The sequence below is a fragment of the Canis lupus genome, chromosome 15 (assembly GCF_048164855.1).
Source record: "Canis lupus baileyi chromosome 15, mCanLup2.hap1, whole genome shotgun sequence".
Classification (NCBI taxonomy): Eukaryota; Metazoa; Chordata; class Mammalia; order Carnivora; family Canidae; genus Canis; species Canis lupus.
This window is the reverse complement of record NC_132852.1, coordinates 48,102,969-48,129,537: the sequence shown is the minus strand read 5'-3', so window position 1 is coordinate 48,129,537 and position 26,569 is coordinate 48,102,969. Positions and strand designations below refer to the sequence as shown.

The 26,569-nt window shown below is 59.4% G+C and overlaps 1 protein-coding gene across 10 annotated transcripts; it reads right to left on the bottom strand.

Moving 5' to 3' along the window:
- Positions 1 to 1,572: 1,572 nt before the first annotated feature.
- Positions 1,573 to 16,045, bottom strand: ZMIZ2 (zinc finger MIZ-type containing 2). Of its 10 annotated transcripts, none has more exons than XM_072777202.1 (19): positions 15,993 to 16,044; positions 10,146 to 10,280; positions 9,898 to 10,012; positions 9,393 to 9,595; positions 8,973 to 9,156; positions 8,533 to 8,796; positions 8,189 to 8,365; positions 7,585 to 7,662; positions 7,301 to 7,469; positions 6,576 to 6,750; positions 6,280 to 6,490; positions 5,810 to 5,915; positions 5,517 to 5,674; positions 4,916 to 4,983; positions 4,547 to 4,615; positions 4,079 to 4,323; positions 3,476 to 3,645; positions 3,149 to 3,388; positions 1,573 to 2,482 (listed from the first exon to the last, which is right to left on the bottom strand). In XM_072777202.1, the coding sequence occupies exons 2-19, from the start codon at positions 10,193 to 10,195 to the stop codon at positions 2,375 to 2,377; spliced, it is 2,790 nt and encodes a 929-aa protein (XP_072633303.1). In that variant the 5' UTR covers positions 10,196 to 10,280; positions 15,993 to 16,044; the 3' UTR covers positions 1,573 to 2,374. The 10 variants fall into 10 exon arrangements, with proteins under 10 accessions (XP_072633303.1, XP_072633300.1, XP_072633305.1 ...); XM_072777199.1 differs by lacking the exon at positions 15,993 to 16,044 and adding an exon at positions 15,621 to 15,755; XM_072777204.1 differs by lacking the exon at positions 15,993 to 16,044 and adding an exon at positions 15,621 to 15,755 and having other exon boundaries at positions 6,576 to 6,720.
- Positions 16,046 to 26,569: the final 10,524 nt, after the last annotated feature.

Sequence of the window (26,569 nt, the reverse complement as noted above, 5' to 3'; positions counted from 1 at the left end):
TGCTGTTGCCGCAGCCCTGAGGCTTGGCCAGGGACGCGTGCAAACGGCCTGTTCCCCTCGGGACCCTCGCCGCCACTGGCACGGCTTCGTCTCCCGAAGTTACCAGTTGTTGCCCGCGTTGTGGTGAGAGCCTGCTGAGCAGCCCGCTCTGCTCCCCGGGGGCAGGAGGGTCTGGGCACCACCTTGAGTGCTTGGGTCCCCTGGGCTCTCGCAGCAACCGGGACATGAGCAGAACGTGTGTCCCGCGGGGGCTGGCGGTCGCACCCCACGGAGTCCAGTGTGCTGCTCTGGAAACTGCACGCGTGGCACGTATGGGAGGACGGGATGGATGAAGTGCAAGGCGGCAGCCCAAGAAGCCACGGCTTGGCCTGAGGACCAGCGAGGTGCTGGCACCTCCGCCCTGTAGCACCCGCCTGCCGCACCCCCGGGCCCCGGGCTGGCGCCACCACTCCGGGCCTCCCTCCTCAGCCTAGCACACGCGGGCGAATCCCGGAAGATACGTTTGCCGTGGAGCCTCACGGTGACGGCATCGTGCCCCATGAACTCCTGCCTGTCACCTGGCAGATCGAGGGGAGCCGGGCGCCGTCGAGGCTGTGGCCCCGCTTACCGCTCAGTCCGGCCGGGCCCACCCTGCCGCGCGGGGATGCGCAGCCTTTGGCTCATCTCCAGGTTTCTCTGTCCTGCCAGCAAAACCCAGAATGACGTTGGTGAGACCACACCTGGCGCGACCCCCAGGAAGGAAGGCCTGCCCCTCGTACCCCAGCTGCATGAGGGACAGCGCCCTGGACAGGCCCTGCTCACCCTGGGGCCTCCTCGTCCTCTGCGACCCAGGCCAGAAACACCGGCTGCGGAGATGCGGAGGCCCATGCCACGGTCCCAAGACGTCCGCAGAAAAGCGCCCGGGGCCTGCCCGCGCCCAATACTTCCCACCCGAGGTTCCAGCACCCCACAGGCATTCCCCATTCCCTGCCGCGGGGCCCGTAAGCCTCTCCCACTGGACAGGAAGGCTCTCGGGGCCAGGAAGAGGAGGCCACCAGGGCACAGCTGAGGAGGGCACAGGGTTGGGGCAGAGCTGGGGGAAGGGCCCGGCCCGCAGGACGGGGGCAGAGCCGGGGGGGCCTGCAGGACCAGGGCAGAGCTGGGGGGGCCTGCAGGACTGGGGCACAGCTGGGGGAGGGGCCGGCAGGACCAGGGAACAGCTTGGGAGTGGTCCACAGGACCCACACACAGCTTGGGAGGCACAAGACCGGGGCACAGCTGGGGGGGGGGGGCCCTTGCAGAACTGGGAGCCCAGGGCCTCCCCCCACAGGCCTCCTGCAGCTGCTGTCTGGAGCTTGCCAGGCCTTAGGTCCTGCTCCTGCTCAAGGCCCCTGGCTCACTGCCCCAGGCACGCCCACGCAAGGTGACAGGGTGGCAGATGTGTCTCCTGGTCCTGGTGACACTTCACAAAATAGTTTTCTAGCCAGGGCCAACTTGGGAAATTCCAGGGATGAGGCGGGAACAGCTGGGTCCTGGCGGGGGACAGCCCTGCCCACATGGGGCACAGGGCAAGGAGGGACGGACTCTCAGGCCCACTGTGAGGAAGTCCTTTAATAGAGACGGGCAGACAGGGTACACGACTCGGCCCTGGGCCAGTGGATGCAGTGGCCCCTCCCCCCACCTGGCTTGGCCCCAGGGTGGACACTGGAGAGGCAGTTTTAAAAACAGTGGGACTGATTCTTCACTTCACGGAGAAGGGGATCCCAGAGGAACAGCCCGCAGGAGCATCTGCACTCAGAGATGCGTCTGAGCGGTCACCCCTAACTGTTGCACCCAGGAGGGGGCAGCGGCCCACGGGGGCCCTGACAGCACGGGAGGGACTGGCCGTCTACAGCTCTTACTGTCCCTACTCTACGTCCACAGTTGTGCTTTAGAAGCCCCCACCCTGCAGCCCTAGCCTGAAAGCCCGAAGCTCCTGGGGGGAGAGGGACCCCCGCCCTCTGTGAGCTCAGGCCTGGGGACAGAGCAGCCTTGCTCCTCGCCATGAGCCAAGGGGTCGCTGGAACAGAAGGGTGGACGCTGGACAAAATGCAGGCTGGCGGGAGCAGGCGGGGTTGGAAGGACAGGGGGCGAGGCTTGAGGTCTGGGTAGCAGGTGCTCATGGGTGGGGCAAAGCTGGGCTGGGGGCGGTGGATGGAGGGGAGCTGAGCATCTCCTGACACCATTCTGCAGCGGAGGGGGTGGGGGGCGAGGTGCCCACCCGGCGCGGCTGCCTCCAGTGTCAGGGGCTGGGGGGCTGGGGCAGGCCCTGGCTCCAGGTACGCAGGTGGGGAGGGGCAGGGCATGGTGACGTCTGCGGGCGAGTCCCCGCCGGCTGGGGGGGGGGTCTACAGGATCAGTTGTTCTCGAAGAGAGAGAGCAGGTCATCATTGTTGTTTGTGGGGAGGTCAGGTGGGCCCAGGTAGGACAGCAGTTCCTCAGGGTTGGTCAGTTCTGGGAGCAGCTGGGGACAAAGCAAAGCCATCAGCGGCTCTGGCCTCGGACCTGGCACAGCCCTTCACGGGCCCCTGACCCTCAGCCTGCACAGGGGCCTCTCCCTGCCGAAGGCTGCTCTTTGCCCGGGAATCACTCCACGCAAGTTGTCCGAGGACAGCCCGGGACACGCAGTGCCTGGCCCAGGTGGCCGCGCTGCTCCTGGCAGTTGGGGATGGTGCGGGGACCCCGACGAGAGCACGCCAAATGCAGGAGGTGGAATCTCCAGCGTCCAGGATTTGCTGCTTTGAGCTGCTCTAACTTTTCTCGCGATGAACTTCAATGAGTTTGGTTTATTCGGGTCGAGGACAGTTACCTGCGTTTTACACGCTGATTCTGGCTCACACGCCAAGGTGAGTCAGACGGGTCAACTCCCACCCCGAGCCGATGTGGTCAGCTGCAAGCCCAGTCTTCTCGGGCACTTGGCACAGGCCCCCAGAGCCAACCCCACGGCTACTGCAGGTGCCCGACACTCAGCGTCACGAGAGTGGACGCTACCTGACCAGCTCTCTGGGTCTGGAGGTCACTGGGGCGTCAGTGTCCTCCCTTCTATGAAGCACGTGGACCCTGGGGACGATGAACACGCTGTCCCCAGCCCCAGCTCCCATGTGCTCCCCAGCATGGGGCCCGTACTCACGTCCAGGGCCGGTTCCGGGGCCTCCCCCGCCCCAGACATGGGGGGCCCCATCACGCCTGCGGCCGCACTGAAGCCCAGCTCGCCGAGGGGGCCTGAGCTCACTGGGCCCAGGGGCTGCCGGGATGCTGGGGGAGGGTTTGCATGGTGCAGCTGGGCCCCGGGGGGCCCCCCAAGGCTGGGGGCGTGCAGGCCCTGCGCCCCGGGGTTGTGGGCTGGGTCCAGGTGACCCGCTGGTGCCATCTGAGGAAGCAGAGAAGAGGAACCAGGTCAAATAGCCCAGGGCCCCCCTCCCCAGGAGCCGGCCCTCCACCCTCCACCAGCACTGACCTGGCCTGGGAGGCAGGGGGTAGACTTCTCTGGGGTCAGGAGGCTGCTGGGAAGGTCAGATTGGTAGGAGCTGGGGGGCGGCCCTGCAGTGAACTCCGGAAGGGCTGGGGTGCTGGGCGTGGCGGGCGGGAAGGAATCGGGGAAAGTCCCGGGTCCCAGGAAGCTGGAAGCTAAGAGCAGAGCCAGTCCTGAGTAAGGCCTGGGGGCTTGCGCCAGAGGAGCAGCGGGTGGGGTGGGGAGGCAGGCTGGCCGTGACCTGGGCGGGGCTCCCAGCACTCTCCCCCAGGTAACACGGGACTTCTCATCACAGCCAAAGGATCCCGCCACAAGAGGACAGGGATGGACCCGCCTTACCTAGACACACTCACAGGTGGGGTCAGAGAGGGTCAGGCCCCAGAAGCATGACAGCAGATGGCCCCTGTTCCCCAGCGCCGGGGTGGCTGGGCCCAGCTACCATGGGAGGCCCTGCTGCACTGCCCAACCCCTCCGGGGTGTCCCCAGACAGCCCCCCAGGCGCAGGGATGGCTTCACAGGGAGTGGATAGACGGGCCCGGAGAGAACAGATCATTTGTGGCCATCTGCGGGGGGGCCTGCCATACTCACCCTGGCTGGGGTAGTCACCAGGAGCTGGGGCTGAGGGGGGCTGCAGGGGGGCGAAGGGGGCGGCCCCGGGGCCCAGGGCTGCAATCATCTCCATCACACTGGGCATGAGCACGTGCGCAGGGCTCACAGTGCGGCAGCGCTTCAGCACGGGCCCGTCCGGCTCCTCCTTGACGTGCACGTCTGGCTTCACCGGCACCGGCTTCCAACTGCACGTGGGGTCGATGGTGATCTCCTCGTAATCGGAGCTGCGGGCGTACACGTGGCCTGGTCACCACCTGTCCAGCTGCCTCTCTCTTCTGGGCAGACCTTCCACTCAAATGCTGGTGGCCGCCCAGCACATTCTACGGGCCCCGGGGCGGGGGGAATGTGGGTTCTGCCTGGGTAGGGAAGCCGTGGAGGGTGCCTCCCAGCTGTCCCCCAGGCTGCCCGCTGCAGACCAGATACCGGGGGCGGCAGAAAGAAACTTACTTCTGAATGTAAATGAGAATGCCCAGCATGTACTGGTCTACCTCCAGGCCTTCCAGCAACGCTGTCTTACTGTGGGAAACCAGAGGCACATGGCTCAGGGGCCTGGCCCAAGCTCATTCTGGCCGCAGGCCCATCACTGTGCCGGAGGCCACCCCCTGGGAGATGACCCCTCAAGAGGAGACCCCATGGAGGTGACCGTGTGTGAAGTCTATGCCCTGGGCTGCACCATCCTGGTCTGTGCGGTGACCCCCTGAGCTGACCAAGGTTTTCCATGGTGCCATGGAGGGGGGAAACGCTCCCACAGCCTCTGACACGTGCCACCCTGTCTGTGCCTGAGGCTCCCACGAAGACTGCCTTGGAGGTACTCACTTGCACACAGGGCATCTCCAAGTCCCCCGCTCGCAGTTGAGCTGTAGGTAGGATTCCAGGTCGAAGCACTATGGAGAGCAGGACAGGTGGCTCCTCACGTGGGGGCCACATCCCGTGATCGAGCCCCACGATTCTGGGCTCATCTACTCGGGTGCCAAGAAGCCATGTGTGCCAGGCTTTCCCTGAGGCGCCCTTCTGCCAGATGGACACTGGGACAGCCTACACAGTCCTCAGTGGGATGCGGAGGCCATGCAGCCACAGAATTGGGTGTCTGTGCTGGCAAAGGACCACCCCCGGGGCACAGTGTCCAGGACACCCCGAGAGAGAGCTGGCCACTGAGCTGCCCTCCTGGGGGGGCGGAGCGGGGGGCTGGATGGCGCCCGCTGTCCTGTGGCCTCAGGAGACGAGACCCCAAGAATTCAGGGAAATGGCAACCGTGCTTGGAGACACAGATGCCCGGTCCCAGGGGAGGGTACGAAGGAGCCCGGCCACCTGCCTGCCGCTGCCTGTCCCTCCACCTGCTGTTGGAGGTGGCGGCAGCGACGGCACACAGGGAACACAGCCAGCGGAAGCTCTGGCTGAGCTGCACAGGGACACCCACCTGGATGTGACGGCAGTCGTGACCGCGGGCGGGGAGCTGGATCCTGCGGAAGGTGATGGGGCACTTGAGGGACACCTTGATGGCGGTCTGCTCTACCCCGTCCTCGCCGTTTGGCCCAGGGGTGCCTGGGATGGTGCCGCTGCTGAAGTTGCGCTTTACTGGTGTCGCCGGGGAGAGCACTCGAGTGAGGGGCTGCGTGGGGCTGACCGCCCCCCATCCCCCCAGGGCCCCGGCATGGAGGCGACAGCCTCATCGGATGGGGGCATGTGGGGGTGGTGGCCGGGGCCACTCACTCTTGGTGATACAGTGCTCGGCAGGCAGGAGGCGCTTCTTGAGGAGACCCTGCAGCACCGAGCGAACGGAGGGCCGGTGGACCAGCTGCAGCACGAAGAGATGGGACTGCGGGAGAGGGGCTGCTCAGGGGGGGCGGGGGGACTCCTGGCCTGGGAGCCCCCCAGGTGCTGACCAGCACAGCCCGCAGCACCCCCGCAATCCCACAGAGCCAGAGGCCCTGGTGGCTGCTCTCGGCCCTGCTCACCCCCAAGCAGGGATTCGGGGGCTGCAGCACATGGGACTCCACAGCCTCCTGCTGGGGCGACAGCTCAGCTGGCTTCCCCGTGGGGCCGGCACAGGTGCCCAGTCTAGGTAAGCGGGCCTAATGAGAGCAGGGAGGCCGCTCCTCACAGGCCCCTTTCTGAGAGGCCAGAACAGGCTGGATGGGGGAAGCACCGGGTGGGGTCGCCGGACCCAGGAGGGTACTCACGCAGCAGCAGGCTGTGACTGTGATCTGGATGGTGTTGCGGCCTGGCTGGCACACGTGTTTCAGGTACAGGGGCTTATGGGACGTCTTGTTGTCGCCGCGCTCAATGGTCAGTGGGGTGGCGTTGACGCTGACCTGCACGGAGGCCGGCCAGTTGGTGTTCATCTGCCGGTCCTCGTGGTGGTAGCACTTGAACTGCAGCTCCAGGTCGGGCCTGTATGGGGTGGGGGCGTGCTGAGAATGGAGCAGGGGGACGGGGTGGCCAAGGGTGGCCATGCACGGGGTGGGGGGGCGCCCACCTCAGCATCAGGGTCTTGTAGACGGAGTCGCGGAGCTGGAAGGCGTGGTTGCTCACAGCCAGGTTGTGCTGCAGGCGGAAGGGCTCCAGGACCACCCCGTCCCGCACGGGGAAGGTCAGCCGCAGCTCGTCGCAGGGGCCGCTGCCTGGGAGCAGGCCGTGCAGGTGTGAGCAGGCTGTGCGGGTGTGAGCAGGCTGCCGGGGCTGTGGCCAGGAGCACGGCCTGTCATTCCCCTCCCCCGCCCCACCTCGGGGCGTCTCCCCGGGACCTGGGCCTGGCCAGAAGCAGGAGCTTGGTGTCCCACCTTAGTCACCCAGCCCGGTGTCCCCTAAGTTATAACTGGAGCACATGTTCCCAACCCAGAAAGAGGCTGCCACTGGCACTTTCTCAGGGGTGGGAGGCTGAGGAGCTGGGACCGGATCAAATGGACCACCTGGCGTCTTGCTAGTGCTTGAGCCAGGGTTCCAGTTGCCCTGCTTCCGTCATGGTGGCCTTCCCTAGTTCTCCCTCAGGGCAGGAAGTTCCCAACGAGGAGTGGACTTCAGGGGACTCATAAATCCCTTAATAATATACAAAATTTTGTGTGCACGGGTGTGTTTCTAGAGAGAAGATCCACACCTTGAAAGACACGCAAAGAGATCTACGAGTAGAAGACAAAGGTACGGGCCCCCCGTCCCCCACATTCCCTGCAGGCCACTGGGGTCCTGAGAGCAGATGACACTCACCGGGGGGTGACGGGTGTAAGGAGCTCACGCTGGGCTTGAGGTCGGACAGGAAGGGAGACTTGACCTCCTGGCTAGTGGACATGTAGGGGACGCTGCTGCCGGGGGTCATGGGCGGCGTGGGGCTCCCCGGCAGTGGGGAGCTGGGGTAGCCAGGGATGGAACGGGTGGGCTGTGGGGTCGAGCAGACAGTCAAAGGGTATCTGGCTAGCCCTCCGTACTTCCTCCTCCTTGGGTGCCCTCTGTGCACGTACCCACCCGTGAGCCGCCCGCCAGTCTGCCCGTACCCCACTCAGGCCATGCTGGCTGTAGCCGACGCTCCCCCCGTTGAAGCTGGTGCCCTGCCCGTTGAACTGCTCTGTGGGCTGCAGGAGAGAAAACTGCGTGCGCCCGGGGCCCCCGCCTGCCCCTGCCAGGCCCCTGAACTGGACCCGAGGAGGGGGCTGGGGGCGGGGTGCCCACCGCACACACCGGCACTGGCCTTTGGTTTCTTTGTATGCTTTCTACGATTTGTAAACGTGTCGCTTTCATAATTTACAAAGTTACCACTCTGGAAGCAGAGAGGACCCCGCCTGTCAGAAGGGGGGAAGGCAGGGCCACCAGAAGCTAAAAACCCAGCTCCTCCTCCCCGCCGTGCCCCCCTGGGCCCGTCCCCAGCAAGTAGAGGGAACGGGGGCACTCTTCCCCACAGGACATTCAGTGGCTGCAGTGCCTGCCCCCTAGGTCCCTACACCAAATCTCACAGTGGGTCCTTTCAGAACCACATCCCTGCCCCGGTCAGGACCTCTGTGGAGCTCCGGGCTGCTTGGTCACCCCCCTGTGCACATGGGCCCGCACCCTGGTCAGCCCAGTCGAGGCCCGTCTGTGTCGCGCGGGGGGAACCCACCCTACCTTGTAGTGCAGTCCTGCAGGGCCGGGGGCGGGCAGGGACTGGGCCAGGCCCTGCTGCAAGGGCAGCCGGTGGCCGGCGTAGGAGGAGGGAGCAGAAGACTGTCCGGCGCCAGGCGTGTACTGGGTGGCACTAGGCCCGTACTGGCCTCCTGGCAGGTACTGCTGCCCTGGATAAACCTGAGGAAGAGAAGAGGCCAGGTGCCAAGGGAACAGGTGTCGGGGAAGCCAGCTCCCAGGGGGATGCGGTGCCCACCCTGTTGGGCACGGCCAGTTCTCTCACACGGATGCCCGAGCTCACCGCGGCTCTGGATGCAACTGGGGACAAGGGAGGCCCCGACACTCACCTCGCTGGAATAGGCTCTCTTGACCCCCTGTCGGGGCAGTGGCTGGGCCTGCAGGGGCCCAGCGTACCCATGCTGGGGCAGGCGCTGCCCTGCATACAGGGGGGCCATGCCTGCCGCCCGGGGGGGGTTCATGCCCATGGGGCTCAGGCCAGAGGGGCCCAGCAGCCCTCCCATGCTGGTGGGGTTCATGCCGCTTGGGACGCTGGGCCCCCGGGGACCTCCGTGCTGCAGGAACTGGCTGTTGAAAGCCTGCCCGGCCCCCATCTGGGGAAATAAGAGAGGAGCCTTTCAGGCCAACCCCCCACCCCGGGGGTACCACCCAGAGGCCCCCCCTCAGCATCTTGCCCCCCCAACCCAGTCCCCGACCCCGGCTGCCCAACTGGTCCCTGCCTTCCAGACCAGCACACGTGGGTGCCATGGGAGGAGCGGCCGGGCCTCACCGCTCCGTACTGGCTCAGCTCCTGGCTCTGCTTCTCCTGGAGGGCGGCCACGGTGGCCGTGGCGGTGGCCGTGGCGGTGGCTGCAGCAGCAGCCACCGCGGCCGCCGCCGCCGCCTGAGTGAAATCGGTGGAGGGTCGTGTGGCATGTGAGGGTAGACCCAGGCCCCCAGGGCCGCCTGCATACCTGCGAGAGACACACACCGCTGGACTCAGAAGTTCCCGTCTGCCCGTCACCCGGGGGGCCACTGGGCAACGACGGGGGCCCCCACTCTCATCTACATGCTCTCGTGGGAGCCCACAGGAAGAACAGAGATGTGGCTCTTAAGAGGCTCGTCCACACAGTCATTGGCGCCTGCCACGCCCAAAGCATTGCCCCTGGAGGGCTCCCAGCACACCTGCCGCGTGACGGGTCCCACTTACCCAGGAGTGAAGCCGGGGCCCCCAGGGTAGCCCCCACGGCCGTACACCCCTTGCTGCACGAAGCCCTTGTTGGCGGCACCCTCACCAAATGCCTGCTGTCCGAGGCACTGTGGGGAATTCAGGGCTGAGCCGCTGCCAGCCATGCCAGGCATCACAGAGCCACCCGGGGGGCTCCCTGCAGGGCCCATGGGGTTCCCCAAAACCTACAAGGAAGCAACAATTGCCATTGAAGACGATCCAAACAACTAACTTCACACAGACAGTCCAAAGGAGAGGCCTGGCAGGTAAGGGGGTGAGGAGGGCGGACAGAGGTGAGGGAAGGAGGGGAACAGAGCAGAGGGACGGTTCGTGTGGAAGCTGGAAGCGGGGGCGGGGGGGGCACACCATGTGAGGGAGGGGGGCACGTCGACAGGGACAGGGAGCACTCAGGAAGCCCAACTCCATTTCTCCCTGAGGTCCAGGGGGCCCTGGTGGCTCTCAGGGGCGGGCCCAGGTGTGGGCTCACCTGGCTCTGGGCCGCGTTCCCAACGCCCCACACGGTTGTGACCACAGACAGTGATCCCGCCGGCTGAGTGGCGCTCTGTTGCCAAGGCACCGCCTCATAAGCAAATGGACCATCACTGCCAGGAAAGAGGTGGGCAGGCAGGCCCAGGTCAGGATGCCACAGGGGTGGAGACCCCTGCTGGGGAGGTGGGGAGGCCCCCACCGCAGCCCTGCGGCCTGAGAAGTGAAGGCGGCAGGAGCCCCACTCACCCGTGTGGCGTGGGGGGCAGGGCAGGTTTCACGGGGTGCATGGGGTTCATTGGCTTCAGAGCAGCCTAAAGGCCAGGTCTGTGGGTGGCAGGAAGTGGCCCTCACTGCTGTTGACGTGGGACTCAGCTGCTCTGGCTGCTGGGACAGGAGAGAGGACATCAGTGGAGATGCAGCCAGGGGGGCTGTCAGCGGGTTACGGGGAGATCCGAGCACCAGGACCCCCTTGCTCTGGGCTGACTGATGGAGGGCAGGGTGACACCGGCGTCTGAGGGCCACCTTGATCTGCACTGCCCCCCGGAAGCCAGCATTAACCCTTTAGGCCCTACTACTCAGGGCTCCTGGAACAGCTCTGGGAGAAGGCTTCTGATCCCAAATATTTTCCACGCTTCCCTCCTGCACAAAGGCCTGGATATCTATAAAATAAGGGAGCATCCAGGACCTGATTGCCATCATCCCCCAAGAAAGCCCCAGGGTGGAGGCCAAGCTGAGAGCCAGCATCAGAAAATATAGGAGGACCAGCTGGGGGGGCCGGGGCACTGTGTGCCTAGGCTCTGAGGCGTGCCCACTGTGCGCAGGGGCTCTGGTAAGCAGGGGTGAGCAAGGTCAGCCACCTTCCACCCTGGCCTGGGGCCAATCGGCCGCCCCTGGCTGGCAGTCCCCTGCGGGGGCCCACCTGGGACCAACATGGGCCCAGGGCCAGGCAGGCAGACCTGACCCCCACAGGCCACAGTGACACCCACACGAGTTCCCAGAAGGGGTGGGATGCATACACAGGGTGACAGGCAAAGGGTTGGCAGGTGCCTGTGGACATGGCAAGGGGCCAATAGAACACAGCAGAGGCTGGCGAACGCTTGTGGGACCCAGGTGCCCAAGCAGGGGGGCTCCCACCTACCCTATGAGGTGCACTCCCTCACATCTACCATCTCAGAAAAATGAGTGAGGGAGGGCACATTAATGACCAACATTCGAAAAACTCACCAGGCCACTCACATTCTCCAGCACCCCAAAAAGTCAGCCCAAACTTGCTGGCACTGCTGGGGCCACCCCCACACCTACCTCTGCCTGGCCTAACCACGGGGTGCATGGGGTTCATTGGCTTCAGAGCAGCCTAAAGGCCAGGTCTGTGGGTGGCAGGAACACCGCCTATGTTCTCCGGGGGGTCCCCTGGGGGTCCTGGGAGGGGAGGCTGTACTCTTGTACTCTGCCCTCTGGGTGTTGAGGTTCTGTCCTGAAGTACCACTGCCCTTGTGGGGCCGTGAGGCCTCGCGCACATGACCTGAGACAAGCTAACCTCTGGGGGGTCAGTCGCGCCATTTCAGCACTCACGAGGTGTCTGGCTGGTCCAGGAGTGAAGAAGTGGCCCCAGCAGCCACCCAACCACGAGACTCACATTCCTGTGTGCTGACCAGGGACCTCAAGATTATCACATCCTCTAGGAATATGGTGTGGGGGGCAGGTCTGTCACCGGGGACCCAGAGCCGGAAGGGGTACACTGGGGACTGTGATCCATAGCCTCCCATGGGTGGGCGGTTGGCTGTGTGTTTGAAGCATGTGAAGCTCACTGGCCTCTCCCAGCACAGAGCACTGAGGTATGTGGGTCCCGGGGATCCCAGAGCTGCAGCAGGGCCGCTGGAGCTAGGCACGAGGGGGATGGCAGAGGGGAGTCGGCTTGCTCCCCTTCCCCACACCATTCTCCTTCCTCCCCTAGACCAGCTCCCACTCAGGACACAGAGGCCAGCAAGAGCAAGGCTCAGGGGAGTCCAGAAGGCTCTGGGCCCCTGGAATCTGGGCAGAGGCAGGTTTGGGAGCCAGGACCAGCCGGCTAGGCAAGGGAAGGCTGGTGTCCCCACTCCCTACTGGCCACCTTCAGGATGGGTGGGGGGTCGGGGGATAGCGATGGACTGACCTGCCAACAGGTCAATGGGACAGACCAGAGAAGTGACTGATCTCTGATGACGAAGGTAGAAAAACCACACGCTGGAGAAAACCTGGCATTTCAACATGTGGTGCCAGGGCCGCTGGACTCCAGCATGCAAAAAAAAAAAAAAGAATCCTAATCTTCACATCTTGCACAGAAATTAACTAGAAACATGCCATAGGTTTAAATGTACGGCGTAAAACCATAGAGCCTTTGGAAACATTCACGAGAAAATCTCTGGGATCTTGCGCTAAGGAAAGTCCTTAAACAGTGCCCCAAAAGCACAGTCCTCAAAGTGGAAAACTGAAAATTTACCTGTGGGAGGCCCTGCTGATGGGACGAAGGGACAAGCCATGTCCCCGGCAAAGGATTAGTATCTAAAATACATAAAGAATTCCCAAAACTCAAAAGACAAAAAAGCTCACCCAGGAAATGGGTGGAAGACAGAGGGACATTTCACTGGCGAGGTCGTGTGGACAGTGAGGCAGCCTGGGGTGGGGGGGCACCATCGAGGCATCGGGAAGGGTGGAGTAAGGCCTCTGAGCCCCCTGAGCCCCTCCCACCGCCCCTCCAGGCTCCGCAGCACAGCAAGGCCGCCACGGAGTGCAGTGAGGATAGACGGCTCCAGCCCTGGGGATACTGGGAATGCACTGCCGTGCAGCCGCTCTGGAAAGTCTGGGGCTTCTCGTAAAACTAAGCAGGCGGCTACTGCCCGGCCCCACAAACTCACTCCCGAACACTCATCTCCCAGAAATGTAAACACGCGTTCACCCAGGAATGTGTGTGTGTGTGCTGCCGGCAGCGTCAGTGGGGACGGCCTGCAGGTGAGGGGCGAGCCCTTCAGGGGCCACCCACAGCCTGGGAGCTTGAGGGGAGGCGGCAGGAAGCCCCAAGAGACCACGCTGCGTGGAGAAAGCCAGTCCCCAAAGGTTACACACGGTAGGATTCCCTTTATGTAACATTCCTGAAATGATGGAATCCCAGAACGAAAAGCAGAGCACAACTGCCAGGTGGGGAGGAGGGAACAGGTGTGAACAGAAGGTGGGGAGGGAGTATCTGCATCTTGACTGGAGCCACGCAGCATCCCGGTGTGACGTTATCCTATCGTATTATAAGATGTCACCACTAGAGTAACCAGGTAAAGGACACACAGTTATTTCTTTCGGCTGCACGTGAATCTTTAATTCCCTCAAAATAAAAGTTTAATGAGAAAACTGCCGCCGCTTGGCCTGTTCTCTCCACTGAAATGCCCAGGGCCACCCTTCCCTACAACAAAGCTGGTGGGGTTGGCCAGGCCCACTCTGTGGTTACAGAAGCAAAGGGTGGGTGGAAGACGAGCCCCTGGCCAGGTGGGGGAGCACCACTGAGGACTCCCGCGGCCCCAGCTCCAGCTCCGGCGCATCACACACAACTGGAGGACTGGAACTGAGGACCCGCATCGCTAACGAGCCTGGGTGAGGATGCTGCCGCTACAGGGACTCCAGGTGGAGAGTGGGGGAGGCAGAGGCTACTGGTCTGGGGCCCCAGGACGACTCCTACATCACATGGGTCAGGGGAATTCCACCCCAAAGGCTGCTCTGCTATGGACGAGACCACAGAGATTTCCAGTTCCCCCTGAGCTGACTGCATGCATGGGTGTCTGGGTGTGCAGGGCGTGTGTGTGTGTGTGTGTGTGTGTGTGTGTGTGTGAGACTTCCTGCCAAACTAAGTCTGGTCTCCTCCTTGGGGAGACCTGCACTCTCCAAGTTGGGTACCCCATGGCCCTCTGCTCCCGACAAAGGGAGAGCCCTGCTCTGAATGCAAGACCCTCCTCTCACTTCCTGGCCTGAGAGGTACAGCTGGAGAAGCCCTGGTGTGTGTGTGCGTGTGTGCCTGAGTGCACGTGCGCACAAGGAGGCCCGAGCAGGCCTGAGGCGGGGGCCCTTCTGCTGGTCCGAGGCTCTGCTGTCCACAGCTCCAGCGGGAAGCCAGGACCCCTCGGCAGAACCGCCCTGGCACGTGGTTAGCCTGGAGCTTTCTCTGGGTTGGGTCACATCTCCCAGAAAGACGGCTACAGAAACTCGCTACTCAGACCCCCTCCCAGGGCCTCGGAGCAGCTGCACCCAGTCTCCTGGGTGCCAACCACAGGCAGACGTTAATGTGGGTCAGCTCTCTTGCACCTCTCCTCCGTCCCTGCCGCCTGGTCAGCCAGGAGCAGCACACCCCATGACAGGCCACCTGACCTCGGAAAGGCACGCCTGCTCTGTGGTCCTGGGGCAGGCACTCCGGCAGCAGGGAGCCTGTGCTTCCAGGGCACGTGTCCAAGCAGAGGGACACCCAAGTCTGATGGGCTTGGAGAAGGTGGAAATGGTGGCTCAGTGAGGCAGGACGACACAAGGGGGGGACTCACATGCTTGGATGGCTGGAAGTCCTGCTGCTCTCCACGTGAGGCCACAACACCGACCAGCCTAAGTGCTGGAGCCCATCTAAAGCACCCAGGAACGAGCACTTACGAAGGGCCTGGGTGCACAATGGGTACGTGGCAGCCACCCTAGGAAAGCGGAGGACACACACCTGCCATTCTGTGCTCAAACCCTGAGTCCTGTAGTGGACGCAGTGCCAGTGGACACTTCGTGAGGAAGTCGGGCTGTCCCTGGAGTCCTCCCCAGGCGCACCCTGCCTGCCTGTCATTACCTTCCTCCTCCCTGACCTCTGTCCCCTGCCTGTAACCAGCCCCTGGGCATGACCAGTCCTCAGGCCCAGTACCTGCTGGGGGAGGCCAGGCCCCCCTCTCACGAAGCCTGGATGGAGGCCCGAGGGCTCTGGCTCCCCAGGAAGCGGTGGCTGAGTCTGCTCACCCTCCCTGCATCCACCACCGTCCCCCAGATCAAGTCACACGTTCCGTGTATGCCCCTGCGAAACCGACTTACAGACGTGGCTGTGGATGGTCTGCAACCATCAGGAACAGAGCTGGGCAGGGACGGGCGCATCCGGGCCGGAGGGGAGCAAGCAGGAGGGAAAGGAGAGCGGGGCAGGGAGAGAGGCAAACGGGGGTCCTGGGAGAGGGCACCCTCCCGCCCCGGCGACGGCGCGGCTGGGACGAGGGGTGTCCCCTTAGAAACAACGGCGGGAGGCTGAAAGGTCAGCCTGCTCCGCCGGCCTCGGGCGGCCCCGCGGCCCCACGCCGCCCAGCTGGTGGGCGCGCACGGCCCAGAGCCAGCCCGGAGGCGAGCCCGAGCGCGGCGTGGCGGCGGCGCGGCCAGGCGGGGCGAGGGCCCCGGGCCATCCTCCCGGCTCGGGAGGTCGCCGGGGCCGCGCACACCCCTCGGGCGCCCGGCCGGCTTCCAGCCCACCCCAACAAAGGCTCAGGTGAGGGCCGCCCGCGCGCCGGCCGGAGGGCCCGAGAGCACGACGCGCACGCGGCAGGTGCGGCAGGTGGGCGGCGGGGCCGCCTCCACCCCGGCCCGAGCCCGGCAGAGGCGCCGCAGCGCGGGCCCCGAGCGCCGCACCTGCCCGCCGCGCGCACCTGCCGCACCTGCCGCCCCCGCCGCCCGCACCTGTCCACCCGGCCCGCTCACCTCCGCCCGGCCTAGCCCGGCCCCTCGCCGCCGAGGCCCCCGGCCCACGCCGCTCCATGCGCTCAGCCCGCCCTCCGCGCCGCCCGCCGCCGCGGGGCCGCCGCCGCCGCCACCCGCGCCATCGCGCCGCCGCCCGCTCCGAGGGCACAATGGAGCCGCCGCGCCGCTCATGCATATGCATGACGCCGCGCGCCGGCCCCGCCCCCAGGCCAGAGCAGTGGATCCCAGAGCCGGCGCTCGCGCGGGGCGGCCGCGGGCCTGCAGGAGCCCGGGCTGCAGGCCGGGCCGGGGGCGGGCCGGGGGCGGGCCGGGGGCGGGCCGGGCAGCGCCAGCGGCGGCGGACCACCACCCGCGCCCCCGCCCCCTCCACACCTGTCCGAAAGCCGTGTCTGCGGAGTCCCCCGCGCGCCCTGCAGCCTGCCACCGGGGCGGGGCCTGATGGAGGGGCGGGGCCTGGCGGAGCGGCGGGGGCGGGCGGCGGCGACGGGGCCTGCCGATGGGCGGGGCCTGTCAGGGAAGGGTGTCGGAGCCCGGCTAGGGGGCGGGGCCTGGCGGAGGGGGCCCGGTCGAGGGCGGGGGCGGCTGGAGGGGCGGGGCCTGAGTGCGGGCGGGGCGGGTCAGACGGAGGCCGGCCGGAGGACTGGGGGCGCGGGGGCGGGGCGCCAATCTGAGAGAGGCCGGGCGGAGGGGAGGAGCCCGGCTGGGGGCGGGGCCGGCCGGAGGGGCGGGGCCTCCCGGGGAGAGATGGGGCTTTCGGGGGAGGGGAGGGGAGGGGCCTGGCAAAAGGCCGGCCTTCCGGGGGGTAGGGCCTGGCTGAGGGCGGGGCCTCCCGGGGCCGGGGCCGGGGCCGGGGGCCGGGGTCCGGGGTCCGGGGTCCGGGAGGGGAGCCGGGCTGGCCGCACGTGCTGCTGCGGTCTCTGGGTCGCTGCGCCCCTTTAGCGGACCAAGCGCCGTTTCTTATCCGCTGGCTCCTCCACGTGCTACTATTACCCTTTAAGTCCTTTTTTCTGCCCTGGCTTTAGGGAGACCATGTTCTTCCAGTCACCCCACAATTCATGTTTTTTACTGTGCCAACTACACGTAAGAAAATGTATTTCAGGGCAGCCCGGGTGGCTCAGCGGTTTAGCGCCGCCTTGAGCCCAGGGCGTGATCCTGGAGCCCCGGGATCTAGTCCCACGTCGGGCTCCCTGCATGGAGCCTGCTTCTTCCTCTGCCAGTGTCTCTCTCTGTCTCTCATGAATAAATAAATAAAATCTTAAAAAAAAAAAAAAGAAAAGAAAGAACGAAAAGAAAGAAAAGAAAGAAAATATTTATGGTGCCAAGATCTTCCTCCAGGCTACAGTTCATTACGAGCATAGGATAGTATCTTAACTGGGCCCCTCGGTGGCTAAGTGTCTGCCTTTGGCTCAGGTCATGGTCCTGGGGTCCTGGGATCCAGCCCTGGGTCTGGCTCCTGGCTGGGTGGGGAGTCTGCTTCTCTCTCTGCTCCTCCCCCCGCTCACGCTCTCTTTGTCAAATAAATAAATGAAATCTTAAAAGAAAAATGAAAAAAAAAGGAAAGTACCTTTACAAGAAAGATGCCCATCAGACACCACCTGGCCCAAAGGACCAAGTCAGCATGACCCTGTGTGGGACCCAATAATGTCTGTGCCCCTGGCGAGATGTCCAAGAAAGGACGCAGAGCCCCTCCTCCCCGCCTAAGTGGAAGTGACAACCATAAAGTTTTTACCTGGATCTACTCAAGACAAAGCCACACAGGGGGTAGCCTCCAGAGCTGGCCTGGATTGGAGAACTGCAGAAGCCTGGCTGGGGGAAGGGTCAGAGGAGACCAGGGATCCCAGGCCCCAGCTCGTAAGGCAGGCTGGACGTGGCAGGCTGAGTGCAGGCCACAGGGGGTGGGCTCCCCAGTGTGGCACCCTGGGGACCCGGGGGGGTTGCCCTGGTATTTGGGAGGCATCTGGGGCAGTGTCCAAGGGGGCAGCACCGGGGCGGGGGGGGGGGGGGCATGGGGGCAGCCAGGGCTCCCGCAGTGACACCAAGCCGGCGAAGCTCGAGGGCACACATCAAGGAGTGTGTAGGGCCTGGCAGCAGCTCAGGAAGTGTCTCTCCAGGGGCAGGAAGGAAATGCCCCCAATCGGGACAAGATCGTGTCATCTGTGAACGTGTATAAACGATCCTATAAACGATCTAAAATCCTTTCAAATACTGCTGACGGCCCACCTTCTCCACAGGTGTGTGATGAGCTGCATCTTCGGCAGCAGGGACCCCAAACAGTCGGGCAGGGGGCGCCATGGGGTTTTGGGGTCCCCAAGGCTGTGCTGAGGGCCACACGGGGAGCCCCTGTCGGACGGGCTCGGGGTGCAGGGTGGCCTAGCTTCTCCTCCAGGATCTACCGGGCCCCGGAGGCGGGGGGATTGGGAAGTCGGGATGCTAGTCCCGGGGCCCACATGATGGTCACTGTGATGAGGACAGTCACTGCGATGGGGCAGCAGCCTAGGGACCGGCCCTCTGCACTCCCTGCTCTACATCAACAATCCTGGATACTTGAGAGCCCTTTGGAGAGAACCTGCCAACCTGCAGGCGCCCAGGCCTTCAGGGCCCCACTCACCCCAGCCCCCAACCAGGCTCCAGCCCAGACCCCACCGCCAAACTTAGGAAATTGTATGTTTTCAGAACAAAATTTATTTATTTATTTATTTATTTATTTATTTATTTATTTATTTATTTATTTATTTATTTTTTAAGGTTTTATTTACTCATTCATGAGAGACACACACAGAGAGAGAGGCAGAGACACAGGCAGAGGGAGAAGCATGCTCTCTGCAGGGAACCCGACATGGGACTGGATCCAGGGTTTCCAGGATCACACCGCGGGCTGCAGGCAGCGCTAAACCGCTGAGCCACCAGGGCTGCCCCAGAACAAAATTTTAATATTCTTTGCCACCGCAGTAATACATGTTCGCGTAACAAAAATAAGCAAAAAGAATAAACTTTACTGCTATCTCACCAGCAGAACAAAAACTATCTTTGCCGTCCGTTCTTCCTGCATTGTGCGCAATTCTACAAGAGCAACGGAAGCCACTCACATGGAGACGGACCAGCACCATGGGCCTCCTACCTCCTCCTGAGTCCCGGGGGTGGGGGTCACCCGCCTGCACCTCCACCGCCCCCCCCCCCCAGCTTTTTTGTGTCTCCCAGGGCTGCTCTACTGGCCGGCCTGGTCTCCTGGGGGACCCTCCAAGCCCATCTCTGGTTGGCTTGTAACCAATGGGACCCTCACTGTTGCCCCCACCTCCAGACATTTCCAAAGTCCCCAACCGTTGGGAATAGGTAGGAGCAGACATCTGGAAGGTGAGGGCAAAAGTCAGGTCACTGCTGGCCAGGGGACTCCCATACCCACAGGCCGGCACTGTAGCCTGATGCTTCAGCAATGCTGGTGGGCTAGGAGAGAAGGGCACGGCCCACACTATCCCCAGAACACCTCCAACACAGGACACACTCCCACCAAAGCAGAACCACCGGTGGCAACCATGGCCCGTTTCCACGTGGCATTCACTCCTTCCCTGTGGTTCTGTTACTGGGCCCTCAAAAAGGTCCCTCATTTGCAGAAGCAGCTGGGCACTTGCCTCTGTGGCCAGCTCGGTTTCCCTTCCCAACCACTGGCTGCAGTGGCCCTGGGCACTGTCTACAGTGCCACTCGTTCTTGGTAAATTCGGACATAGGCCCCTTGTCCACCTGCCCTAACCCTGCACCTGGGTGCTCAGCCTACCTTTCTGCCCCTGACTGGGGTCCTTCCTCCCGCCCTCATCCCTAGAGCCTGTGAACGTCACTTCATAGGACAAATCCTGTGGCTACGGACTGGGAAAGGATTACCAGGGGGGCCTGGGGCATCCCAGAGAGGCTAGGGGACTTTAGAGACAGACCCACAAACAGCGATGCAGCCGCGGAAGCTGGGAATACAGGGAGGACCTTCTCCAGGGCCTCTGGGAGGATGTGCAGCCCTACCACACTTGGATTCAGGTGTAGGTCTCCAGGCTGGGAGAGAGGAACTTCTGTGGTGTTGGGCACCCTGCTTTGTGGTATCTCATTCCTGCACCTGCTTCCTCTGGGGCTCACAGCCTCAGATGTCCCCCCCCCCCCCCGCCAATCAGGTCCATCAGCAACTGCACCTGACACCCAGGTTCACCACCCTTCAGGACAGCCTGTCTCCCTGTGGCTACCTGTCCTGTCTCTAGACTTGCTGTCCCCTCTACCTCCTGGACAATGGCCAGCCCAGGCTCAGTCCTTGGTGCTGCTCTGTGCCCACTGTACTTTGCTGTGGCTCCTGTGGCCCTGGGGCCCATCCACTGCCATCCTGGCCTTCCCTGAAGCCAGGCTGACCTGAGCCATGCAATTCTCGTTCTGAGTCTGCCTTGGCATATGCATGTGCACAGTGGGACTCTGGGTCCTACCCCAGGCCTGCTGATCCCACTCTTCCTGCAGGTCCTCCCCTGGCAGCCATCCTCAACCTCCTGCAGTGCCTGGCAACCAGCTTTCCACTTTCTGTCCCTGTGGGTTTCCCTGTTCTGGACACTTCGTGCATGTGGAATCACCCAGCAGGTGGTCCTTTGTATCCCCCTGCTTCACTTAATATTTCCCAGGTTCAGCCAGATGTGGTGTGGAGGGTTCGTGCCACATTCCTCTTTCATGGCTGAATAATATTCCATTATATGGTTGAAGACAGATGCTCAACTACTGAGTCACCCAGTGCCCTGCAGATCAGTTTTGAGAGCAATGCCATCTTAATGGTCTTCTGCCTCTTGATCCATGAACATGGGATGTCCTTCATGTGATTAGGTGTTTTTCTCTCTGTGTGTGTGTGTGTGTGTGTGTGTGTGTGTGTCAATTATAGTTCATAGTTTTCAGAATATACATTTCACACTTTTTTGGTAATTATTCCTGAGCATTTTATCACTTCTGATGCTGTACATGAGATTTCAATTTCATTTTCATTCTGTCCATTGCTATGGTCTAGAAATACACAGATTCTTAGGTAATGATCTTGTATCCTGCAACCCAGCTTGCTTCATTCTGTACTTCTACTAGTTTTGAAAGTGGATTTTGTAGGGTTTTCTTTATATGAGATCACATCATCTAAATGGAGATAGTTTTACTTCTTCCCTTCCAATCTGGATGTCTTTTATTTCATTTTCTTGCCCTGTTGCCCTGTGTGGGGCTTCCATACAATGTTGAACAGCACTGGTGATGAGTGCCTCCCTGGGATTCGGTGCGAGCCTGGCCATGGTCGTCCATCTTTGCCCATCCCTTGGTCAGCAGTGAGCCCTTTGAAGAGGAGCTCTGCCTGTGGTGTGCCTCTTCTCAGAGCTCATGGCTACACGCTCGACCCAGTGCCCCCTGCCTTCATCTCAGGGACGCTCTGTGCTCACCATGCTTGGGCCACACGGGCCATCCACTGACCCCAACCTCTCCGACTCCTTGTCTTTTCACTCCTTTGCTCTGTTCCCAGATTTTTACACAGCTTATTCCCTTATTTCCTCTGGGTCAGTGGCTCAGGACAAATTTGTACTCTTAACACTTATTTTTTTTAATTTTTTTAATTAATTAATTAATTAATTTATGATAGTCACAGAGAGAGAGAGAGAGGCAGAGACATAGGCAGAGGGAGAAGCAGGCTCCATGCACCGGGAGCCCGACGTGGGATTTGATCCCAGGTCTCCAGGATCGCACCCTGGGCCAAAGGCAAGCGCCAAACCGCTGCGCCACCCAGGGATCCCATCTTAACACTTATTGATGGAGACTCTGACTTCCAGGAAGATGGAGATGTGCTTTCCCTGTTCTGCTAAGGACAACAAAAGCCTTAGACGTTACATATAAACACAACGCAAGAAGTCTCTGAAAAGAGGAAAGAAGGCAGACGGACTATGGACCTCAGAACCCAAGGAATGACCACTCAGTAAGTCCTCCAAGTTTTCTTTTCCTTGATGTTTCCCAGACTGGGTGCTGGAGGAGCTGGCAACCCAGAAACACCAACATGTGCAGACCATGGGGCTCCTGGAAGAGCCAGCTGTCTAGCCACAGGACCAAGAAAGGCGCAGCCAAGCAGGACAGAAAACTTTGAGACAATAACACCCCTACCCCAGGCAACACCACTACCCAAGCAAAGGCTGATTGGGGAGCCTAGACCTCCATCCTTAGCTGGCTTAAGTGTGGGAGCACTGCCCCCCAGTGAGCTGGTTTTAGAGGAGCACTTTTACCACTCTCTGTGGTAGCACAAACTCCAGGGGAGGCCATGTGAATACAGTCACCAGATGCTCATGCCCCTCCACTCCCTGCCATGGAGGTGAGAGTGGAGGCCCAGTGGGGAACAGGAACTCCTACACCAGCAACCGCAATTAGGAGGCCTCCCCCACGGAAAAGAGGCCAAATGGGGAACACCTGCCATGGTATTATCCCATCTCCCACTGAAATGGAGTGAGAAGATGCCACTTAAAATAAAAATCCAGAGTCTCATAATACTCAAATGTCCAGTTTTCAAGAAAAGAAATCACTTATACCAAAACTTAGGAAGATATCAAACTAAATTTATGAAGATAATCAATAGATGCTAACACCAAAGTGAGAGAAATGTTAGAATTATCTGACAAAGATTTTAATTTTTTAAAAAGATTTTATTTATTTATTCATGAGAGACAGAGAGAGAGAGAGGCAGAGACATAGGCAGAGGGAGAAGCAGGCTCCATGCAGGGAGCCCGACGTGAGACTCCCAGGACTCCAGGATCACAACCCAAGCTGAAGGTGGCGCTAAACCGCTGAGCCACCCAGGCTGCCCTCTGACAAAGATTTTAAGCAGCCATAAGAGCACGCTTCAACAGGCACTTGTGAATACTCTCAGGACAAATATAAAAAACAGAATGCCTCAATAATAGAAGATATAAAGAAGAACCAAATGGAACATTTATTTTTTATTTATTTATTTTTTTAAATGGAACATTTAGAAGTAAAGAATGCAGTAACTGAAATTTAAAAACTCCATGGGTGGGCTCACTGGCAGAATGGACAGGTCAGAAGATCAGACAACTGGAAGGAACAACAACAGAAATTACCCAAACTGAACAACAGAGAGAAAATTGTTGGGAAAAAACAAAATAAAACAGAGCCCAGGGTCTTGTGGCACTATAACAAAAGGTCTAACATCTTAGTTTATCAGAGTCCTGGAGGTAGAGGTGAAAGGGCAGCTGGAAAGGCATCTAAGGAAAGTGGCTGAAAACATCCCAAATACAATAAAAGGTGGATACATACAGATTCAAGGTAAGCAAATCAAAAGTGGGTAAATCCAAAGAAACCAAGCCAAGACACATCATAAGCAAACCTCTAAGAATTGAATTCTAATACACATTATTCCATGCAGGACAGTTAAAACAAGAGATTTCTCATCAGAAACCAGGGAGGAGGGCAGCCCCGGTGGGTCAGCAGTTTAGCACTGCCTTCGGCCCAGGGCGTGATCCTGGGGATCCAGGATCGATTCCCGAGTTGGGCTCCCTCCGTGGAGTCTGCTTCTCCCTCTGCTTGTGTCTGTGCTTCTCTGTCTCTCTCTGTATCTCTCATGAATAAATAAATAAAATATTAAAAAAAAAACAGGAAGGCCAGAAGAAAGTGGCACCTTTATCAAATTCTTTTTTTTTTAAAGATTTTATTTATTCATAGAGATGCAGAGAGAGAGAGAGAGAGAGAGAGAGAGAGAGAGGCAGAGACACAAGCAGAGGGAGAAGCAGGCTCCATGCAGGGAGCCCGACTTGGGACTCGATCCCGGGTCTCCAGGATCATGCCCTGGGCTGCAGGCAGCACTAAACCGTTGCACCACCAGGGCTGCCCACCTTTTCCAAATTCTAAAAGCAAAGAACTGTTAACTGAGAATTCTCTATCCAGCTCTATCTATCTATCTATCTATCTATCTATCTATCTATCTATCTATCTATCATCTATCTATCTATCTATTCTCTATCCAGATCTATCTATCTATTTAATTCTCTATCCAGCTCTATCCTCTATTTTGGATATCCAGGACATCCAAAGTGTCCTTCAGGAATTACAAGGTGGCTGATTCATTCTTAGATGTAGGACAAGAGAATTTGTTACTAGTAGACCTACCCTAAAAGAATAGCTAAAACACATTCACTAACAGAAAGGAAATGATAAACCATCTTTGAACATCAGAAAGGAATAAACGACACAGACAGCAAAACATTTTTTATAAAAGATTTTGTTTATTTATTCATGAGAGAGAGAGGCAGAGACACAGGCAGAAGGAGAAACAGGCTCCATGCAGGGAGCCCGATGCAGGGCTCAATCCAGGGACCCGAGGACCACGCCCTGGGCTGAAGTCAGGCACTAAACTGCTGAGCCACCCACGGATCCCCAAAATGTGTTGTTAAATAAAATAGAACTGGGTCTTCTAAATTATCTTTGGTGGTGGAGCAGACCTACAAGACTGTCTGATGTGGTTCTAGATGACATTGAGAAAATGTTTAGGACAATTATATTTTAAAGGGCAAAGGAATGTACAAGAAGGTATGTTTTCTGCACTTTACTTGAACTGTTAAAATTATGACACCAATAGACTGTGATAAGTTCTGTATACATAATGTCATACCTAGAGCAACTACAAAAAGCTACACCATAGACAAATACCAATGGTCAAAAACACCATAAATAAAAATGGAATTACAAAAAATGTGTAACTCCTAGAAAGGCAGAGGAACGAGGATGGAGATTAAAATTAGAAAGAATAAACAGAAAACAAAAATTATATGGCATACTTATACTCTGACATGGTAACAATTACACTAAGTGTAAATGGTCTAAATATACCAATTAAAAGAGATTGGAAAAGTGGATAAAAAATACATGCTGCCTACAAGACTCTCACTTAAAAATCACATATAGGCAGGTTGAAAGTAAAAGGATGGAAAAAGATAAAGATATACATATACATGCAAATATTAATCAAAGAAAAGCAGAGACAGTTCTATCGTTATCAGATAAAGTAGATGTCAGAGCAAAGAGAATTACAAGCCAGAGAGGAACATTGCTCATGGTGCAATCCAGGGGTCCTGGGATCAAGTCCCACATCGGGCTCCCTGCATGGAGTCTGTTTCTCCCTCTGCTTGTGTCTCTGCCTCTCTCTCTCTCTCTCTCTCTCTCTCTGCATCTCTATGAATAAATAAATAAAATCTCTATTTAATGACCTACACTCCACCCAAGTATCTAGAAAAAGAAGAGCAAAAGAAACCAAAAGCAATTAGAAGAATTAAATAATAATAAAGACTGGAAATCAGTGAAACTGAAAACAGAAAAACTAGAGAAAACTCATGAAAAAAATCTGATTCCTTGAAAAGATCAATAACATTGATGAACCTTCAGCAAGATGGATAAAGAACACAGAACACACACAACTACAGACCAATATCCCTCATGAATCTAGAAGGAAATCCTTAGCAAATTATTATCAGATAGGACTTGACAATGAATAAAAGGAATTATACATCACGATCAAGAGGGACCCATGGCTGCTTGAATGCTCACATGTAACAGACTAATGGAAAAATACCACATGATTACATCAATCGTTGCTGGTAAAGCATTTGACAAAATTCAACACCTGTTTATGATATAGACTCTCAGAAAAATAGTCATAGAGTGGAACTTCTGGACTAGACAAGGAGAGTCTACAGAATTCCTGCAGTTCACAGCACACCACTCATTCCTGAGTGAAGCAGGGGACCTGTGGCAGGGACTGTCCAGCCTGGGGCACTCCCTCAGATGGCCACACCTGGCCTGGGTGTCAGCAGGACACCAGTTCTCTGGGGCGTTCCCCTGAAGGTCAGAGCAGAATGGGGGCAGGGGAGGGACATGGGGGCATGCTCTGTGTCTGGGCCAAGGGCCACCAGGGCCAGGGGGACCCTGGGCTGCGGCCCAGCTCTAGGCTGGGTGGACAGGGAGAGGGAGGGTCTGAGGCCAGATGGCCATCCCAGCCCCTCCCAAGCCAGGTGGCCAGGGGTTAGCAGAGGCTGGGGGCAGTGATGGGAGGGTTATTGGGGTGGGGAGGTGGCCCTGGGGGCAGGGGGTCAATGGTGTACATTTCTAATCACACAGTAAGTCCTGGAGTCCAGTGTGCAGCCTGGCAGTTGTGGTTAATGATACTGTATTGCATATGTGAAAGTTTCAAGAGAGTCAATCTTAAAGTATGTGTCAGTTAGGTGAGCTACTTGGCCATGATTCTGCAGAATGTACAAACACTGAGTCACTACGTTATACACCCAAAACCCATGTCATGTGTCACTTAGATCTCATTATAGAAAGGGCCTGGGGAGGCAGTGGGAGAGGGGCTGGGAGGTGGGGCGACCGTGTCCTGGCCCTTGCAGGCACTTGCTCAGCGGTCACTTGGAGATATTCTGGGCCTTGTGTGGCCTCGTGGGTACAGCGGGGCCTGAGATGGGAAGCGAGACAGGTGTAGTTCACTCCGGATGGCTTCCCATTCTGTTCAAGAAGTCCCAACTGAACGCTCCCTTGACGGGGAGCTCACTGCCCCAGCTAATTTCAGGCAGGAATAGGTTCGACACAGATTCCAATTACCTCTCTTTCCACTGGAGTAGATGGAATCAGCCCAGTGAGTGGGCACGCCACATAATACCTACCCTCCTGTGCCACCCCCAGGCCCTGCCCTGGCCCAGGCGCACCTGTACTGGGGCTGGAGCCTGCTGGGGCTTCACCTCCGCCAGCAGTTGGCTGGCTCTCTCCCACTTTCAAGCTGGCTGAGTGTTGAAAGTTCCTCTCCATCCAATAAAACCCAGACAACCCCCTCAGCACACCCAGGGACACTCATGTGCACAAAGTATGCTCATGTTCACAGGCACTCACGTGTGCTTGCACACACTTATCCTCCCTGACAC

What these genes read in the sequence shown, in the direction of transcription:
- ZMIZ2 (XM_072777202.1), bottom strand. Translation starts at nt 10,195, where the DNA reads ATGAACCCCATGCACCCCGTGAAACCTGCCCTGCCCCCCACGCCACAC. An exon ending in GGCCCCGGCTTCACTCCTGG is followed by an intron (nt 9,157 to 9,392) that starts GTAAGTGGGACC and finishes TGTCTCTCGCAG; the next exon opens with GTATGCAGGCGGCCCTGGGG. An exon ending in AGCTGAGCCAGTACGGAGCG is followed by an intron (nt 8,797 to 8,972) that starts GTGAGGCCCGGC and finishes TTATTTCCCCAG; the next exon opens with ATGGGGGCCGGGCAGGCTTT.